The sequence below is a fragment of the Miniopterus natalensis genome, chromosome X, assembly GCF_054644295.1.
Source record: "Miniopterus natalensis isolate mMinNat1 chromosome X, mMinNat1.hap1, whole genome shotgun sequence".
Classification (NCBI taxonomy): domain Eukaryota; kingdom Metazoa; phylum Chordata; class Mammalia; order Chiroptera; family Miniopteridae; genus Miniopterus; species Miniopterus natalensis.
Genome location: NC_142103.1, coordinates 14,513,061 through 14,534,899, shown reverse-complemented (window position 1 = coordinate 14,534,899; position 21,839 = coordinate 14,513,061). Strand labels below are relative to the sequence as shown.

Sequence of the window (21,839 nt, the reverse complement as noted above, 5' to 3'; positions counted from 1 at the left end):
AAAAGAAGTGGGGGTAGGGGTGGTGACTAGAGAAGCGCACAAGAGGGGGGCTTCTGTATATTAGTTACACTGTATATATATCCACTGTAACTGAAAATAAAGAAAAAAAGATGTGTGCATTTTGTTGAATGTAAATTTTACCTCAAAATAGAAGAAAGAAGGCAAGGAAGAGACAAAGGAAGGAAGGGAGGAAGGGAGGAAGGAGGGAGGGAGGGAGGAAGGAAGGAAGGAGGGAGGGAGGGAGGGAGGGAGGGAGGGAGGGAGGGAGGGAGGGAGGGAGGGAGGGAGGGAGGGGGGAAGGAAGAAAATTGCAAACATTTAATTCTAGCTAATGACCAGCATGCAGAAGTCTTTTGCTGTGAAGTAATGTCTTCAATTTACTTTGAAACACATTCAAAACATGAAATGGATTGATAGATAAATAGAAAAATACTAATTGTAACATATGAGTAGTAACTATATGGGTCTTCACTGTACTATTCTTTCAATTTTTCTGTATGTTTGAAAATCTTATACTAAAATATTAGGGAGGAGAATCTAAAGAAGGGAGGAAGAATCCTCCTCATTTCTTTATGAATGTAAACATTGGCTTCAACCCATTGAGGACACAAATGCATTAGCAGCAACTAGAAAGGAACAGGTATCCAGCAAAAATAGTGAAATTTCTGGGAGAGGTGTCCTAGAAGATAGCAATGCCCAGTGGAAATGGCGGTGCCCAAATGGAGATGACTTGGTGTGAACCTGAAGATATTCCATGAGGAGGCTGAGGAGGCAGAGACACCAGACTATAGCCAGAGCAAGAGAAGAAGAAAATGGTGGATGCTATGAAGTAAATGTCAAGACTCATTTATAGACATGTGTGAGACATACCCTGGGGTTTGTACCATCATTTGCAACCAAACTATCAGTTTCTCTCTTTGGCATTTCTATGTCACAAATGTTGAAAGTACTCATCGTTAGAATCTAAAGCAATCTTCTGTGTTTGGCATGTTAAATCGAAGGAAATTTTTTATTCCTCTAGTTGGGGTCAAATGTTTTCAATATTGTCTAGTTACATGAAGCATTATATTTGTATTCAATGAAGAAACACTAAGCATACAGGTAAATGAGACAAATCAAAACATTTCTTGAAGTTGGCACCTATGTTTGTCCTTAGCACAACTACACTAAATAGGGACATAGTGCCCTAAGAATTAGTCCATATCCAGAGTTTTCTGTTTGTTTTTTGTTGTCGTCATTTTTACTGAGATATAGTTGACATATAACATTGTGTCCAGGGTTTTCTTCATTGTTAAAGACTGATCCTAGAGAAGGAACTTTCATTTCCCCCTTCACACTAATCAACAGATACTGTACATAAAAGCTCACGACCTGCTACATCATGATTCTCTTTCAATCTCTCTAGGGTTTTACCGATATTTTGCTAGAAAGAGTCATGCATGGGGGAGCAAACATTACAGGATTCCAGATCGTCAACAATGAAAATCCTATGGTTCAGCAGTTCATACAGCGCTGGGTGAGGCTGGATGAAAGGGAATTCCCTGAAGCCAAGAATGCACCACTAAAGGTAATGTTCCATGGCATGTAGACACCTTAGGCCAGCTTTTCAAAGCATCTCAGTGTGGTCTTTATACATTTACAGCCATCCTGTGATCAAGTGGTCTTCCCTCAAAAGTGTTTTAAGGATGCTAAAACACAACCACAGGTCATGCTGCTGCATTTGAAAACTAAACTCCTAAATAAAAAAGTGATTGAGAAGGAGGTCTTTTTAAAACCCAGTGTTGGGGAATGTTAACATGATTTTGTAATGAATTTCATTTATAATATGCTAACAGTTTAAATATTAGAAGAACCTGAGTCGGACAAGCGGTAGGAGCAGTGGGAACAGCTAAGGAAGATTGATAGTCTGAAACAGAAAATTAGATTTTACATTATTTATATGATTGTTTTGTGTTAATAAGTTTCATGAATTTCAGCACACCCAAGTGAATTAGGCTCTAATACAGAGTATGTGTTGTCTATACATATATTGAACAGAAATGTTTTCCTGCCTGCAAAAAAAAAGTATCTTTAAAAATAATTAGGTTACCTGAGTTGCTCATTTTCGTGAAATCAAGATAAGAATATTAAAGTAAAAAGTCATGCTTAAAGTGCACATTTTTCATATGTGTTCCCCTATAGCTAGAAATTCTACTATTTAAAAATCAGAAATTAAAACAGCTAAATTAAAGGAAAGTTATTCAAGTTACACAAAGGATCCTTCAAATGCATTTTTTTAAGTAACCATTTCCTCGGTGCATTGATTCAAGTATGAAACTAACTTTAAGTTCTTCTTTCTTGATATAGTGAAAGTGTACATGTACCATGGCTGTGGGAGTCCTGTGATCAAGACAAGGGGTCAAAGTATATTGAAGACCCTTCTCTAAAAAAGGAAAGGGGGAGGGACATATTTCCTTCTTCATGGTTTCAAGATACCCATCCTCACATACCCCCTAACAAGAAAAGAGTAAGGGAGAACAATAGGGATATAGACCAGGAAAGAGAGACATTCTATACCATCCAGGCAGGTCCACCCTGAATGGGTCACATCAGATCATAATACATGTAGGATCTTACTTTATGTAGTTGAAGTTAAACGTAATTTTTTATTCATTTAAACCACTCACTAATTAAGTGGTATTCTGTGCTATAGTGGTTATAGTATACATGCCAAATCATGTGTCAAATCAGGTGTCCTCAAATGTTTCAGCTAACATGGTCACAATTCCTACAATGAATCCTTTGTAGTCAATCTTTTTTATAAAGATGATTCATTTTTATTTTTTGTTGAGATATAATTGACATATAACATATTAGTTTTAGGTGTACAGCATAATGATTTGATATATGTGTATATTATAAAATTATTACCAACCCCTTAAGTTTAGTTAACATCCATTACCACCAGAGTTACAATTTTTTTCTTATGATGGGAACTTTTAAAATTACTTTCTTAGCAACTTTCAAAAATACAATACAGTACAGTCACCATGCCATGCATTACACCCCCAGGACTTATTTATCTTATAACTGGAAGCTTGTACCCATGGACCACTTCCACCAATTTTCCTCATCCACTTCCCACCTCCACCTCTGGCAACCACCAATCTGTTTTCTGTTTTTATGAGTTCAGGGTTTTTTTAGATTCCACATATTACTGAGATTACACAGTATTTGTCTTTTGTCTGAGTTATTTCACTTAGCACAGGTCCTCAAGGTGCATCCATGTTGTTGCAAATGGCAGGATTTCCTTTTTTCATAGCTCAATAATATTCCATTTTATATATGTACCACATCTTTATCTGTTCATCTATTGATAAACACTTAGGTTATTTCCATGTCTTGACTATTGTAAATATTTCTGCAATTAATATGGGAGTACAGATATCTTTTCAAAATAATGATTTCATTTCTTTCAGATAAATACCTGGAAGTGGAATTGCTGGTTCATATGGTAGTTCTATTTTTAATTTCTTGAGGACCCTCAATACTGTTTTTCATAGTGGCTGTACCAATTTACATTCCCACCAAGAGTACACAAGGGTTCCCTTTTCTCCACATCCTTGCCAACACTTGTTATTTCTTGTCTTTTTTATAATAGACATTCTAATAGGTATGAAGTGATACTTCATTGTGGTTTTCATTTGCATTTCCCTGATGATTCAAATCTTTTCTATGTACTAAATCTATCCACTACATTTAGGTGAGCTTATACAAATTTATAAGCAGCCTATACACAGCTTTGCCATTCTTAGTTTTATCAGGTAGGGAAGAAATTTTTATTTATTCAATATTTTAGGGGTTACCTACAATATGTCAGGCATTGTGTTAGGCACAAAAAGTGGACTAGGGTAAACATATGAAAAGGCTACTACAGAATAGTTTATGCCTCTTCAGAAGTTCTAGAGGTTGTACAAAAGAGAAGGAAGACAATCTCAGCTCTGGATTATTCACTGATAACTCTTGGTATGTATAATGTAAAGTTATCCAAACCTGATGAAAGGAACTGTTAAGTTATCTGAAGGGTTTTACTTATAAGCCTTAAGAAAATGGAATATTTAAATACATGGTTACAACTCTCAGATTACTTTTGCTTAGGACTGGTCATTCAGAAACCTTTCTCTATATCAATTAAACAAAAGCCCACTTTAAAAAATTATGTACACTATTTTTTATTAGGAAATAAAATTGTTTAGAGATTAAAATCCTGATGCTTAATTTATTCTATATTTTATGAATGTTTCCTTTGGGAGCTCTTTTTACATGCTCACACATTGGTAAGTAGAAGCTGAAATAACAGAGTATTAAATAGCTCTTCTGGAATGGCTTGGAAAGGCAGCTGGAGAAAAACCACCACCATGTTGGCTTTATGTAGTGCTAGAATGAGCAGACACAAAGATCTTTTTTTCATGAAAAAAACATATGCCCTCTGTTATAGTCATACTTGATGATTTGCTTCTGAAAGAACAGTGACATGAAAAAAGTCAGAAAAGTAAATTGGTAATTGTAAAGATGACAATGTATTCACTCCCAATTGTATTTAGACATAGTGTATATAAGACAACTCCCCCTAGAACATTTTGCTTCATTTTTTTAAAAAAAGCAACAGAATTCTATATTCCCCCAGTATTTGTCACCCCCTACAAAACATGGGCCAGCTTATTTTAATTAAACATTGATTCATTTAGTAAAAAGGCATCCACCATGTCAAATTGCAGATAATCTAATTCCTTGTTTTAAGTAACTGGCCTCAACCCTAGTAGATGCATACCAATATATCCAAGGAATAGAAAGGAAGTGTTCTTGCCTGAAAGAGGTAGCATCATGAATTATTGCCTGTAAATTATCAATGATTTCATATTTAAAACTCAGTAACGATTGTAATTTTCTACAATCAAAAACCAGCTTTAGGTTTTGCTCCCCCCTGGAAACAAAAACTGATTTATTGCTAACCAGAGGTCCTAGTTCACCAGAAATGTGGTCCAGACAGAAATGATTAATGTTTCCCTCCAAATTAATTTCAAGCTGTCTAACTTAGCTATTTCCATTTTCCCCTAAGTAAACACCAGATCTGAATTTTCTATTAGAAATAGCAATAACCCAGTCTCCCTTTAGGATATGCTGTTTCCTCTCCATTCTACATATGCCATCCTTTAACTTCATATGTTTTTCTTTCTTTATAAAGGATCTGACCTTTTTAATAGTCACTTAGTATGAAACACAGTATTGAGAGCAAGAGAGAGATTCCCTTGAGCCATATGATCTTAGTAATCTTAACATCTGCACACATGAGGTAAGAAGCATTATTCTAAAATGAATCAAAGTCAGCCTTGTCCAGAGAGACCTCTTGATTCAAATTATTAAGAGGGTGATTTTGTAGAGCAAGAGGTAGAGATGAATGAAAATGACAAGGAACAAGTCAAGTTTTGAGGGCATCATTTGTCATGGTATCTTGTTTTCTATACATCCTTTTCAGTATACATCTGCACTGACACACGATGCAATATTGGTCATAGCAGAAGCTTTCCGCTATCTAAGGAGGCAGCGAGTGGATGTGTCCCGGAGAGGCAGTGCTGGAGACTGCTTAGCAAATCCTGCTGTGCCCTGGAGTCAAGGAATTGATATCGAGAGAGCTCTGAAAATGGTAATGACCACAATGGATTATAGGGTGGGAGACCTTATGAAGACACAAAAAATGAGACATCAATCTTGAGAAAATACATACTACAAGAAATAGGATCAGAGTTTATAAAATGTCAGATGGTGCTGAAAGATAAGCATGGATATTTGTTCATCAAAATCTAGAAATTTAAAACTAGAAGTTTCTTCCTTGAAGCTTGAAAAATGGCAAATTTAGGACAAATGAATATTTAGTTCTGTGCTACACCACAGGTAGAAAATCAAACTCAGTACCATCAAAAGTTATGCAAATGACTTCAGAAAAATTCAGACTTTCCAGAAATACATTACTGAGGGGTATTGAGATATTTTATATAAAGTTCCTACCTTCAAGTTACACATTACAAAGAACAACAGCATCCTCTGGCTCACCAGACAAATTTTTAGCCTGGATGGACTTTGGAACTAAGTCAGTGTGATAGCATTTCTGTTGCCAAAAAGAACCTTTATACTATTCTACATGGTGAAACGCAGGAACATGATCCATTTCTAGGCCTACTTAAGAGGCTTTCCCCAATGTCCCAAAGAAAAAGCCTAAAGAAAAGTACAAAGAATCAATGGATAGACAGTCAAATAGATCACTTGTTTTCAGTATGTACAGGGTAAGTCATTTAAGGCTTCAAGCAGTGTCCTTTGAACAGATTCCATTATTTACACAAGGAGCAGCATCACCCATTGATTGCAGTTTTCCAAGTAAGAACTCTTTTCTGAATATTTTGCTTTATGTTACATGTGCCTGCATGCATTAAAATGAGCCTTTGAGAGCACAAGACTCTCTTATTTCTACTTATTTAATTATCCTGATGTTTGGGACATCCAAATTAGCAAAGAGATAGGCAATGGTAAGATAATTCTGTGCACAATCCAGCAACGAAGAATTTGTAATAGCCTCATAACATACATCATTTTGTGTAGTTGGCTCTCTTACTGCTGCCTTAAGTTTGCCAAGTTGGAAGCATTCAATCAAAAGGGGTTAGTAGCCCTTGTGTCTCTCTCCAAGAAAGAGATATGACTCATTCTTTCATCATGCAGATTTTTATGTCATTATGTCAGTTCCCTAACAAATGCCCTAAGTGTCATTTTATGGAGGTAGCACTGTACAATTTTGAAGAGCAGTTAATTAAATTCAACCTTCATAGCAGTTACAAGATTTGTATTGTCAGGTGAAACATAATGATGAGTGAAATATAAAACTCACTCAGAGTGAATCAAAAGGAGTTTTCAGCAACAAAACCTCAAGGGGCAAGTTCCAGCATCTCCAATTGACTCCCTACTCATGATACAAACAACTATATACCCCAAATAGAAAACAGGCTACCAGAGTGAACAGCAAGAAATTAATTTTACTAGAAATAAAGATTAATTATACTATTGCACAAATAATCTCTACATGTGTAACTCACTGATAAAGCTCAAGCTATAAGCCAGGTAAGTAAACTTTCTCCCAGGCCTTAATGATCAAACACTCAATCAAAAGAATTTGTGTAGCTGGCTCTCTTTGATGGTCTCTCTACAGGCCAACCTCTTCCTATTACTCTAGAGACTGGAAAGTATCAACATTTTTCAATAGTAGATGATCCCTCATGATAAACGCTCAGTAAAACTCCACTATTCAGAGCAACTTCAAGGGAGGAGGATCTGAAATACTAAAGGTTTTACTATGTTAAAAGAAATTTCGTTTAATTTGAGTTCATTAAAGTGAGAATGTGTGATGTAGAAGTATCCCTCATTTGACTAGCACATAGTTGTTGCTCAATAAACCAGTCTCTTCCTTCACAGAAATCTGGCCAACAAAAGCACTGCCTAATAGAGGTACCTAAGGGGCCTGTTTTAATGAATAAATAAGCACACCATTCAGTAAATATTTATTGAGCACCAACAACTATGTATCAAGCTCCAAGTTAGTATGCAAACATGAAATAAGATGAGGGGAGCTCACATTTAAATAGTTAATGTGTAAACAAATGCTTTTAAAGAGCTTAAACCCACTTGCAAATTGGGTAATCATTCTTATCACAATTGACATAGTGAAAAGATCAGCCTTAGCCCAATCTACTGAAATATGTCACAATGTTAAGTCATTGAGACTTGTCTACTTGTTCAGTAAACATTTATCAAGCAATTACTCTATCCCATTAGAGTTGAGAACACAGAAACAGAATGTCTCTCATCTTGAGATTTTCCCAACGTAGTAGGGGAGATGGAAATACATAGATGATTAAAATGTTATTGTTAAGTCCTACAGAGGTTGCAATGGGAACCCAGCAGAGAAGTATCTAATGTAGACTGAGGTAGGGGCAGGGAGAATTAAAGAAAGGATCCCAACTAGGATGATGAGAAACTGTCACATTCACATCCTTAAAAAAAGACTTCTTTCTAAGTGGGAGTCCAATTCTACTTCTGCTCACCAAAAGTTTTAATCATGGGGTCTGGAATCTCTTGGACATACCTAGACTGTTATCAAATTTGTATATCATGTTTAATTAGGTTAGACCTTTAGAAATATACAAATTTTTTTAATCCTCACCTGAGGATATTTTTTCATTGTTTTTCAGAGAGAGTGGAAGGGAGAGAGAGAGAGAGAGAGGAAGAGACACACACAGAGAGAAAATCAATGTGAGAGAGATACATCAATTGGTTGCCTCCTGCACTCCATCTTGAATAGAGTCTGGGATCGAGCTTGCAACCGAGGTATGTGCCGTTGGTGGAAATCAAACCCGGGACCCTTTAGTCCTCAGGTCTACGCTCTAACCACTGAACCAAACTGGCTAGGGCTAGAAATATACAATTTTTAATGAGGTTTGAAACCTTGGCTATTTTCAGTAATGAAGAATTTCCTTCATAAGTTCTTATGCCAGTGTCTCTGCCCTGCCTATATCCTCTCCTAGAATTCAATGTTCAAAATAGACTGTAAAGAACCATGCATGCATCACAGAATGCACCAGATTCATTCTACTACATAAGCAATTTCTATCTCAACAAAGGGCCTTTTCTTTTACTAGAAGGGTGGCATCACCTTCTCTGCAAGCCTAAGGTGACAAAAGTGCTTAGGTTTGTTGGGTCAGTTGTACAATCACCTTGGCTTCAGGAAGTCACATTGGAGCATTTCTCCTTCAACAAGAATTCCAGCTTTCCATTGGTAGTGAACAAGCCCTCTTCACTGTAAAACTATGCTCCCTAATAATAAAGCTATGCTCCCTAAAATAGATTTGCCACCTATTTTCCCTTCTGCAGCATAAGCCCATTACTACTTCTGACTTTCTTAACAGCTTGTCACTTAAAACAAATAAGTGATGAAAAAGTATTCCATTTTTTTCTTCCTAGGAAAATGAGACATATTATTTTTCTTTGAAGCAAGTTCTTCAGCCCTTACTCACCAAATGAGTAATTCAAGAGTATAACAATATTGACATATTTATAGAGGCTCTTTCAGGTAGTATCCCTGAACTGTAAAGTAGGTAGGGAAATCTCTCCACCCAGCAGAGATGGCCTGTTATTAGTTAGTTCATAACACTGGGCCCAGACCCAGGAAAAATTGTGGCACACATGAATCTGCATTTGCATCCCAAATAGTCTGCAGGCTATTCCAGTATCTCTAGCTTTCTTATCTAGTACTCCATACTCCTGATTCCTTAGACTTAATAAATCTCATCAATATAAAGATTATCCTTCTGTGGCCTAGCTCTCTGCTACCTGTCTATAGCTGGGCATAAGTTAAATATGAGGAAAAACTCACCCTGTTACTATGGTAGCTGGTAAATGTGTAACCCTCTCAAGAAATGGAACTAAATTCACTTTAATAATTATTGTTAATATACTTAACATGTATTGCAATGCTCACTACATGTCAGACACTGTCCTAAACATTACATATGTATAACTTATTTAATTCTCCCAACAACTTGAAGGGATAGGTACTTCTAGGATTTTACATTTTACAGATTAGGACATTGAGGTACAAATGTATTAAGGAACATACCCAAGGTCATACAGTTAGTAAGCGGTGAAGCTAGGATATGAATTCAGCAGCTCCAGAGCCCATGTTACTGAAACTAGTTTATTGGGACTACTAAGATAAGACACAGTCATAGCCCCAAAGGAATTTATAGTTAAGACTACTCTTCAGACTACTCCCTTAAGAAGAGATTAATGGTGGAAATTTCAGGCCCCTGAAAAAGTAGTGATAGGGTCCCCACTGTATCATATAGGTAATTGCCTATCACACCCACTCAAAGTTTCATAATTAAAAGGTATATCTAGAAAATGCTGGGGAGAAAATGAAGCTGTGTATAGACATGATTTGGTGGATATATAGCTCAATGATTCAAGATAAAAGTTCTCCAAGATTCCAAGATCTGTCAGCAGACCTCATCCCAGAGACCTAGAAGGCAATAATGCAGTGCCACTTTAAAATTTTACATTTTCCTTTCTACCAGGTGCAAGTACAAGGAATGACTGGAAACATCCAATTTGACACTTATGGACGTAGGACAAATTATACTATCGATGTGTATGAAATGAAAGTGACTGGCTCCAGAAAAGTAAGTAACCAAAACAGATATGCAAAGAAAAAGTCTTTCAAAAGGTGACAGCACCCAGATGCAAAACAAACAAACAAAAAAAAAAAAAACAGGTCTTAGGAAACACACAAAGCAAATTCACACACATCATTTCTGCCTTTCCATTCAGCAAATAGTATAGATATGATGCACAGTTGTTTTGTAATCAGTGTTCCATCTACACAGTTTAAAAGGAATAGTTCCCTCTGAGTCTGGCCCTATAAATGGTAGACTCAGAGTTATTAACAGCTTCTTATAATAAAGGGAAGGAGTCACAAATTTTACAGCATATTTTTAGTTGAACAGAGGCTACCAAGGTACATACAATTTTAGACAAATAACATGCTTATAATGCCTGGCCTCCCTTTTGCTCCTTTCTTATTATTAATAAATAGCTAGTTAAAATAGTATCAAAGCAACTAAAAAAAAGTTTCATTCTACAACAGCACTTGAATTTCATGGCGTAATTTTTGAGTAAAAAATGGGCAACCAAGCCAAATGTCTGTTCTTTCTAGGCTGGCTATTGGAATGAGTATGAAAGGTTTGTGCCTTTCTCAGATCACCAAATCAGCAATGACAGTGCATCCTCAGAGAACCGGACCATAGTGGTGACTACCATTCTGGTAAGTATGGACAGAAGGTAGGTGGGCTTTCTGTACATCAAGACTTCTGCTTTCTGAAAAGCATTATTCAGCCAGTAGGAAAGACCTCAAGTTCAAGCAGTGAAAACTTCCAACAGGTCAGTATAGGAACCTCTCAAAGTATCTTGACATTATGATGAAGTGAATGTCATTTTAAAAAGAAAAATAATACAAATTTGGATCAGTTTCAGATATTATTCTCCTCTTTACCCCCTCCTTCCACTATAGGACCAATGTTTCATCTGGACTTAAAATCTAATTCTTCATTGTGGGGCAAGCTGCATTGTGTGGAGGAAAGTAGATTAGGGTTCTAATATACTGTCCAGTCTAACACTGGTAAACTAGTAAAATTGTACTTAATTGTACAAGTTACAACTTCTATGAGCCTCAGGTTGTACTTTTTAAAATTTATCCAATGGGTATAATAATAATAATCTCTTACCTATGTCATAAGACCATCTCAAGGCAATATTCATCATGTAAAGCTTTTCTGAAGAATTCAAAGAACTATTAAAAGGTGATATAGTTTCTCATTTAGTTTTAAAATATTTTTCTAAAACCTGGTATGTTTTTCTACTGAATAAAGTACAGACCTGGGTTAAAAATGAGTATACCACTAGGTATGAAGTTGTGATGAATTGAATAGAGACTTGGCTGGAGTTCACCTTTCATTTAAACATATATATCAAATACTCACTTAGTCCTAGGTACTGTACTAGGTTCTGAGGATATAAAAATGGATAAGCCACAGACCCTGACCTCACAAATATCACAGTTCTTCCCTAAGGCTTGCCTGGGCTGGCTGTGGTTCCTGCAATGGTAAATCCCAAGAAATCAAAGGTGGTTCAACTTCATGTAACTAAGGGAAATACCTCAGCCCAGTTTGACTAAATCAAAGACTTTACAGGTAGAAACCAGTACCTCTTTCAAACTCTCAAAAATAACTTAAATCTTTCTCTACTTCCTTAAATCATTAGTTAAGGACTCCAAGGAATATGTAGCACACTGAATAGTTGGTTGAGGCTCTTCTGCTTATTGAGCAAAAAATTTTAAAGGCTCTTTTTACACACCAAAGTGCAATAACTATGGTGGGGGCTTCATGATTACATTTATCATCTCTTAGAAAAATGTATAGGAGTAATCTTTTGATCTTCCTTCTGGTCCCAAAGGAATCACCATATGTAATGTATAAGAAGAACCATGAGCAACTGGAAGGAAATGAGCGATATGAAGGCTATTGTGTAGACTTAGCCTATGAAATAGCCAAACATGTAAGGATCAAATACAAATTATCCATTGTGGCTGATGGGAAATATGGTGCAAGGGATCCAGAGACTAAAATATGGAATGGCATGGTTGGGGAACTTGTCTATGGGGTAAGTCCTTTTCAACTCTATTTTCATTTACTTCTATGCTTTCCAATTAACAAAGATAAAGGATTTAATTTTCAAGTGTAATATGTATCCAATTATATAGTTTTCATATGGTCTGTAAAAAAATGGTTTTCTTCTACAGTTGAATTCTGTAAAAGGAGCTCATCAATAGTATCCTTTGGGCAACAGGATTATATTACTAAAAGGAAAGTAGAATTGGGACATTCTACCTGGCAACATTAAGTACAGCCTGCCCTCTATTGAAAATCTGTTCCTTCTGTGTTCCCTGTCTCAGGCAACAGAATCACCACCCACCTAGTTGCCTAAGCAACCTGATCATCTTTTCTCATTGCTCTTTTCATATCTATTAAATCACTATATCCTATCAACTCTGTTCTTATGTCTCTCAAATCCAGGCACACTCTTCACTTCCACCATCATCAACTTAGTTAAGGTTCTTACCATTTGTCAGTCATTTAACTGGTTTCCCTGCCTCCGCAAATCAGATCTCCACATCATTGTAATTTCCCACTTTAAAAATCAGGATAAAATTCAAATTCCTTAGCATAGCAAATAAGGCACTTCATAATCTGGCACCTGCCTACCTCTCCAGCTTCATCTTGTACTCTTTCCCACTCACACTCAATGCTCCAGCTATAGTGCAGCATGTGTTGTTCCATGAAGGTGCCCAGCCCTCACTTAGGGCATGCCTGGAAGTGCCTTTGCCTGTTTTAGCCAGCTAACATCACCTACTAGTCTCCCAGAACTCAAGGATATCAACTCTTTCAGAAAGTCTTCCCTAATCTCATTTACTCTCTTGCAGTCTGGTTAGGTGTCCCTGCTTTTTGCTTCCTTAGATTACTTTTTTGCTTTCTTATAGTACTTTTGAACTTGTATTATAATGATCTATTTACAAGTTCAGCTGCCCCAACTAGATGAGCCTGGTACATAATGGAAGTTCAACAAATACTTGTTGAAAAAAATTAATGAATGAACAGAATGCCTCTGCCAAGAGCTTGCCCATGGGCCAAGTACAGAAGAATTATACTGATAATTAGGGCTTTTAAAAAGAGTACAGCGGTATCTTCAGAGCTCCTCGGTGGCTTTGCTTTAAAAGATTCTGGCCTCTTATTAGGAATATCAGATCTTGGGCTGCCTAGTGAGGCATATGGAGAGAAGTAGAACTGGGCATAACAGCCCACTGGATGAACCAGTCACCAGTCAAAGTACAGGTGATGGCAGCAAAGCTTTAATTCTAACAGGAAAGGATTACTTACAATGACAAGTCTTTGTCTAGACAATTGGTTAAAGGAAGACAGGAGCCTAGGGGGTGAGTATACTGAGAAGAAGCTATCAAGAAGCAAACGTCCAAGTTACCTATTGGACTGAAAGTTCAGGATAAGGACTCTAGTGCTTAGAGATGGGAATCAGCAAGAATATGGTGGTAGCTATTCAATCATAAGATAGAACTGAGGCCACTAAGTAAGTTTTTGGAACAGGTCCTTGGGAACAAGCATAAAGGCAGAAGCTCATTTCTAAAAATAAGGGCACAGAGAGGGAATTAAGGTTTCAAATGAGACTGGACCTCAAGTATAAAAATTAGGGCACTATCCTCGAGTCAGACAAGCTGCAAAGCAGTTTGAACCTTAGCCCCCAACTATGGGGCTGGAGCCAATTATCTCCTGTCTTGGGTCAAGCTTAGTCCTGGAAGTGAACCCAGTTATAGAAAAGAGAAGAACTTATAATGCCTAAGAGAGGGGGTTGAACAAGGGGCATAGCATCTGTCATGCTTCCCAAGGACGCTGAGAAACTCTGAATGGTCCTGACACAGCTTTAACCTCTTATTTTACAAGTTGGTGATCAAGTATTCTCTTTCCTGTCCCTCTTTTTCCAAACACTCAGGGTCCAAAAGATCCTGTATTGTTCACAGCTCTTCGCTGCTCTTAGTTTTAGTTCTAATGAATGAATGTCTGGCATCCAGTATATTCATAGCCAATATTCATTAAATTGAGTTCATGGTAGGAGGTAATCCTATGACATCATTGTTGTTATTATTATTATTAATTATTAGCTACCATTTATCACATATTTCCTGGTTGCCAGATACTGTGCTAATTCCTTAAAGGCATTATATAACTTAATCCTCACAACATACCTCCAAGGGAGGTGCCATTATTAACACCATTCTACAGATGAAAAAATTGAAACCTAGAGAAGTGAAGTCTCATTCCAAGACCAACCAGCTTGTAGTGACCCAATGATTAGAACCCAGGTTTCTGACTATGAAGTCCATGTTCTTCAACCATTGCACTATACTGCCCAGCTGCCAAGGTATTGTTTCAGACCCATCTTATCCTAAAAGACAGTTTACTGCAAAAGCCCTTGGTGCCTTAGCCATTCTGAAAAGAGTGTTAGGCCACAGAAGCATGGCAAGGAATTTAGGTTGTCAGTTTCCATTGGGCCAGAGTAGAACTGACATGAGTTCTACAAACCCATCATGATCCAATAGCCAGAGCTCTCTAGTGTTTCAAAAGAAAACCTGTCTCACTCTGTAAATAGCTCAGTGCCCTCCTGGCATTAAGCAGGACATTAGACACAGTGATGTGGAGCAAGGCAGATTTCCTGACACTGTTCAGACAAAGACCAGCTTTCTCACTGGATTTTGATCTCTCCTCTGGCATGTCCTCTGTACTGAACTCACTTAATCTCCACATTTTCTTCCCCTTTCCAATTTGTGTATGTGTGAGTGAAGGAGCTTGAGAATTAGAGTTACTTATTTGTTTAGTAATTTAGAAGCCATCTCTCTACTGCTAAATAGGTTAAAATTCTCCTGGGGAAATCTTCCCGTCTTTTCCCTCCAATTCTTTCTACTGAAGACCAAAGTAATAGCCAAGGAAGGATATTACAGAAATTTCCTCTTCTCTCCCATGACCTAGAACAAGTTTCTAATGCTTTCTGGGATTATAAATTATTCCAGGGAACTGACAGCAAACCAACCCATTTGAGTGGATTGCCAAATTTTACTTTCCTCTAAAACCTGTGGCTATGAAAAATGGATGTTTTTGTCATGTTTGGAGTGAGAGCTCTCTGTTAGGATGATGATCTCATAAGCTAAATGTGTTTTCATCTTCATTTAGAAGTTTTAATCTTCAGCATGGGGAAGTTTTCAACTTCTCTATCATTGGGAGAAATGGAGAAAAGTTCAAACACAGACAGTTGTTTCTGGCAGGCCTGTCCTCTCTTGTGGTTTGCAAGCTATTTAAGAAAAAGAAGGACAGAAAATCCCCAGTGACTTTCCTAAGTGCTTAATAAGCAAAAGGATGAAAAACATGGAACTTTTCTTGCAATGAACATGAACATGAGAACTATACAGATAGGCACTTCTTTATCTTAGGGTGTTTTCTCATGCTTTAAGTATGTAAAACTGATCAGATTAAAAAATGAAGACATGAAAAAAAGCTTTGCAAAGGAGATTTCAGTATCTGCCATAAGTCTCAAGAAAGAGTCAAAATGAATTAAATTTAGAAAAGAAGAAATAAGCCAATCAGCTCAGCCGGGCATGGCTCAGCGGTTGAGCATCGACCTAGGATCCAGGCGATCGGGGTTCAATTCCCGTTCAGGGCACATGCCCGGGTTGCAGGCTCAATCCCCAGTCAGGGGCCTACAGGAGGCAGCCGACCAATGACTCTCATCATTGATGTTTCAGCCTCCCTCTCTCCCTCTCCTTTCCTCTCTCTGAAATCAATAAAGACGTATTTAAAAAAAAAAAAAAAAAGAAGTCAATCATCCACTTTTACAGATGATTTCTAAATGGTCTTTTTTCCTTTAAAGGAAGTCAAGTCAAGATTGATGTTGGAACACCTTGTATCACTAAGAAATCTATTTTTGAAACAAACATCAGTAGGACACGATGTGTCCCTTATGTAAGCTCTTCAGAACATTATGGACTTGAAACTGTCCACCTGCTTTTAGCAGTTTTGATTTAGAACTGTATGTCTATAATGTTGCCACCTGGTAATTATCTCCAGCTCAAATGACTTACAGACCACAAGTTTTTATAGCTTCCAAATAGCATGTCTTTTAAAAGTACATTTGAAAACACTTCATTGCTAGCATTGTTCTTAAGCATTTCTTAGCCTACCTTTTCATTCATTTTACAGATAAATATGAGGACTAGCTAGGATTGGACATTAGAACTGCCTGATGAGTAAACCAGAACACCACAGCCTAATGTAGGAGAGGAATGACAGGAAAAGTGGCAGGGATTTTGATAAGGTCAAAAAAATCACGCAGCTTGGCAGAGCCTAGACTATAATTCAGATTTTATGATTCCTGGTCCAGTTTACTAAGCTTGTCAAACTATGGGAACATTGGTGTTATATCAGATATAGTATCCCCACCTGCCTTCAAGGGGCTTACAATCTAGTTGGATTATAAGATTTTTCATCCAAGATACCTATGCTGCTTATCTGTGGCCTCCAGGATAATATAATATACATGTCTAGTTATCACTGAAATACTTGAAAACCCAATGTAGACAGCTTTGGGTTTCTGCCCTTTGAGAATATATATAACCTAACAGAAAAAGAGCCAGGGAAAGGGCTGGAAGAAAATTGAGGTCTAATTGACAAAAGGACACTTGCCAGTGGGCAGCTGCAGCATTCCTTATGTTTCTAGAACTTAGAACTAAGGATAAAGTGAGGGGGTAGTGGGGGGGCAGTTAGTTGCCTTGAGAAAAGCCAGACAAACTACTGCCTAGATTGGTACCTCTGGCTTAGAATAGAGCAGAGAGCTTGGGGATGAAGATGAGACTGGGAACAGTTGATTCCAGGTCACATCCCTTGGGTATCCTCAGACTCCTTCACACTCCCAGGACAAATGGAAATTTTATAGATACTATTCACACTGACATTTCTCTACCTAGAAGAAATTATCTCTTAGGTTGTCACTATCCTAAGATAGATTCATTTTCCATTAAGAAAGACAGAAAGTCAATCTGTCCTTCCAGCTAAAAGGCAGAGAAGCAAAGGTGCAATAACAGATGCCAAATCTTCTCCTCTGTTCTTCAGGTGATTACACTAGGCTTTGGCAGAAGGGCTGATGGTTTGATAAAAGTGTCCCTCTCTTTCAAATGATGCATATGAACTCCAGGAAGGAGCATTAATGTCACATGGAAGTCTGCCATTCTGAGCAGAGAGGGTGGGGAAATATTTCCAAGCAAATTTAGTCTCACAAGGCCTTTCCTCAGACCTAGGGACGCTCCTTTATCTTCATTTTGTTTTTAACTCTCAGCTCCCCAAGGACAAGGAGCCTTAACCAATAGATCCAGACTGGGACATCTGTTCTGGATAAGGAAATGAGGGGACCCTGTTGTGACACTGCTTGTTGTTGCACAGATTTAAATAGACCACATTCCTTTCTCCAGATCTTAACAATTGCTGACCGTAAAAATCCCATACAGTATAGCCAATAAAACAGTTTACATCCTGTCCCCCAACATGCAGCAATTATGTTCCTATTGTCTAGCTTGATTCTGTCCCACTCCTTTCCAACACATTTAAACTTTCCAAAGGAAAGTTCTGCCAAAGGCCACTAGAACTTCCTGGTTGATATGGGGATGATAGGTCATGCCTACTTCTTCTCTTGGATAACATATAATATCTTATGCATTCCACACCAGTACATTACATACCTCCTTTTTCTTATCCTCCTCTTTGCTTTCAGAAAGTGCTTTAAAATGGTGGCTGACAAGCTCCTGCTCATGCTTAGTCTCCAGGTGGGTTTCAATGTTTGTATCAGATAATCAGATGAAACTACTTTTAAGCTATTAAATAAGACTTCCAGCTCAAAAAAAAAAAAAAATTAATGACAATAAAACTGTCATTTCTGTCTCAAACCAGTCAGACTCTTAAGTGCATCATCCTTACACATATGAGTTTGTTGGGTTTTAAGTTTTATGAAATTTATGACTTTGGCAACCCACCTATGAAAAGGATTATAAACTCCCTCAAGCTAAATCCCCTCCAATAATGCAGTTGCTTCTGGTTTGCCACTGGTGAGTGGAAAAATCAAACCTAATTTGGCGTGTTTACTGAATCCCCACAGCCACTCTTAAGCCACTTGGTTAAAATTCTTTAAGTAGTCAAGATGTAAGCCAAAGCACTAGCAGAATCTTACCCTGAGCTCTTTTCATTTACTAGGTTTTGTCCATCACCCTCATACCCTCATACCTTCTACTTACCCACCTAGGTTTTCGAAAATGTCTTGCCTACTGCCAGCACAGGCAGAGCCTTGAGGACAAAAGACCACTGAACTGGTTCCAGACACCACAAGTGAAGCACTTCATTACTGAGTCAGAAGTTCAAGTACTTACTAGCCCCATGGATAATTCTTAACACTCTCTCCCAGCCATAGCTCACTTTATTTTTTTTATTTTTTTAACTTATCTTTATTGTTGAAAGTATTACAGATGTCCCCTCCCCCCCCATTGACTCCCTTTACCCCACATCCACGCCACCCCCAGGCCTTCCCCATACCATTATCTGTGTCCATGGGCATAGCTGACTTTCATAAAGAGCAGAGACCAAGAAAGGAATTTGGGGAATTGCCTTTTTCACTTTTTCATCAATGTTGGCCTCCTAAACCTTTAACTTGCCTTGACAGTGACCTTCCCCCTCATCTGCATGCTATAGCAGTCCCAGGAGAATTAAGTGGGTATTTACTGACACTAGTTATCTACTCTTCGCCATTTCTTTAATAATTATGTGGATTTCTCTGCAGATATTATGCCAAGCAAGTCCTGAGCTCTGAAATAATCCACTGTCAGAACTTCCTTTTCATCTGAAGGAGGGGATGGTGGTGGCAAAGGGCAAGGGCTTCTCCAAGGCTAGCTGTGAGCTACTATGACAGTTCTGCTACTTTGGCCTCACTAAGCATACAAGAGGTTGAAGGGGTTGCCAAGTCCCCTACAGAACTGTATGTCCTTGAGGCTTGATCAATAGTCCCCTCCCCTTCTCTTGGTTGAGCATTCTTCCACCTGCTTTTTGTTTTTCCTTTGTTTTTTTTGTGTGTGTTTTCTGTAATACTATATTATGTTAGTTTCAGGTGTACAATGTAGTGATTAGGCATTTATACAACTTACGAAGTGATCATCCAATAAGTCTAATACCCAACTGACATGTAATAGGTCTTTTTTAAGGTTCAGCATGGAAATTCTCAGTTTGGAGCCAGGTCCACATCAATGAGGTTTAATTGAGCACAGATTTAATGCTTTTTTTACTGAGGGAGCACCATCCAAAAAAGAAACTCCACCTTCTTTGAAAAAGCACCTTAGAAAGAAACCATTCAGAAAAGGCAGAAAAGCTACGCTGAGGGGGGAAAGGCAAGTGCTTGAGGGAAGGAGGTTTTTTCCTATTGTCTTGCGTCAAAAGTACTTCAAACTAGGAGTGGCTTCCTTTGGGAATCTGTTCTTTTGTTTCATGTCCCTGGGAACCAGATGAGAAGTCCCACTTTGTCTCTCTGGCCACCTCTTGTTAGTATTTAGCTGTGATTATCATCTGGTAGGGTTTCAGTTACTTAGTTTTTATTCTCTTAAAGGGTGTCAAGATTCTCAAACTCCTTTCTTTGCCTTGTTTAAAACAGCTAAATTCCCCTAAATTCAGTCCAAAGTGATTTTATCACACAAATGTCCCTTATTTCTTCCTTCCAAAACAAATAAATGGCAATTTCTCTTAGAACTATCAATTATTTAGACTTGAAAAAGATAAAAAACTAACTAAAATTAAGCAACTAAATTTAAATGAGATCAAGTGGGAAATGATACTAGCAGGGCATTTACACATTCTAAGCAGGAGGCAGAAACATGTTGCCAATGACAGAAGGTGGTTTTAGCTGTGAATTATCTTGGCATGACAAGGCTCTTTCTAACTGATTCAGACTCTCTTTGCCAAAAAACCCCACTAGTTTTCTGGCCAATTCCATTCTTCTTAGTAGCTTTTGTTTCTATGACAAGGTCTGGTCCCAGGCAAAGGGTAAAATAGATAAAATTTGTCTTTGGCTCCCCTCCAGTTAGAAATGTAGAACTAGTGATTCAGGAAATTAGCTGCAAAGAGGGGAGAGTTGAAACCATAGATAAAAACATTGAGGGCAGTAAGTAAAGGACAGAGCCTTAAAGGGGTCTTGCTTATTCCACAAATCTTCATCGATTATCTCCTAAACCAGGCCCTGTGAGTAGACTCTAGGGGTGCAAAGGTACACCTTCTTTGAGAGAGCAGAACTAAGAAGAAATTCCAGAGAAGGAACATTCAGAGAGGCAGAAGGAGAACCCATCATCTTCAGTATCAAAGAGCTACTGGAAGAGGGAATACAGACATACCACCTTTTATCGTGCTTCACTTTATGTGCAATAGCAAAAAACGAAACACAGATGTTGTGTTTTTTACAAATGGAAGGCAAGACCCTCCACCATAAAAATGATTATGACTCCCTTTATTGTGACACTCACTTTATTACAGTGCTCTGGAACTGAACCCTCAATATCTCTGATGCCTATATAGTGCAAAAGGCCAGTGGTGTAACATGAGCTGTTGATGTCTGAGGGAAGGTCTTTGAATTTGGTAACCAAGTATATAGTTCAGGAAGCAATTTCAGTAAATTGGAGGGAATGGAAGTTTGATCACAGGTGTACAAGGACAAAGTGGTGTTAAAATCAAGAGACAGTAAAGGTGTGATTTTCAAGAAGATTGGTGGTGATAGGGAGAGATGTTGTGTGGTTAAGAGGGTAGCAAGATCAAAAGAGGTGAGAGGAATAGTTTTTGTTTCATTTTTGTTTGTCAGTAAACAGAATTACCTGAGTATGATTTTAAGTGAACAGATCAATAAATGATTTTGAAATTACAGCAACCATTCCAATCACCTGGAGGACCAGCTGACCCTACCCCCAGAGTTTTAGATTCCATACATTTCAGGTGGGGCCTAAGAAATGGCATTTCTAACAAATTCCCAGGTGAGTCTGATGCTACTAGTGCAGGGAACCAAATGTTCAGAACCACTGGAATAGATTGAGAAGCAAAAATTAGTAAAAGAGAATGAATGAAGCTGAGTTCTAAGAAGAAACAGAATAATATGGTATATAAGGAGTAAGTTAACTAAATCTTAGAAAGAGTTCATTATTTATTAGATGGGAATGATAGAAGGGATGGATGAAGGTACAGCAATATGTTGAGAAAGAGAAGGACACTGCAGTGAAGGGGCTCATATCAGATGGCTTCCATCTTCTCAGTAAAGAAAGACAAGATCATCTGCAGGGAGGGTAAGACTGATAAGGATTAGGGACTGGGAAAAGTTTGGAATAAGTATTATTTACAGATTTAGAGAATAAACTTTAGAGTGATAAATGATGGCTTTAATTTTAGAAATGGTGAGTCTGAGATGGGAGTGAGCCATGAAGGTAGATTTGCTCAGCAGGATGTTGGCTTCAATAAATGCTTACTTTCTTCAGGTTCCACTGTAGGATGTCCTCCACAAGGGTAAGGACTTTTGTATGTTTT

At 37.8% G+C, this 21,839-nt stretch overlaps 1 protein-coding gene across 1 annotated transcript in view; it reads left to right on the top strand.

Moving 5' to 3' along the window:
- The window catches only part of GRIA3 (glutamate ionotropic receptor AMPA type subunit 3), a 252,568-nt gene that overhangs the window by 172,842 nt on the left and 57,887 nt on the right, over positions 1 to 21,839 (top strand). The window contains exons 6-10 of the mRNA XM_087813532.1: positions 1,406 to 1,567; positions 5,516 to 5,683; positions 10,155 to 10,259; positions 10,793 to 10,900; positions 12,088 to 12,294. Coding sequence (XP_087669658.1) covers positions 1,406 to 1,567; positions 5,516 to 5,683; positions 10,155 to 10,259; positions 10,793 to 10,900; positions 12,088 to 12,294 — 750 coding nt within the window. The remainder of the gene's footprint in view (positions 1 to 1,405; positions 1,568 to 5,515; positions 5,684 to 10,154; positions 10,260 to 10,792; positions 10,901 to 12,087; positions 12,295 to 21,839) is intronic.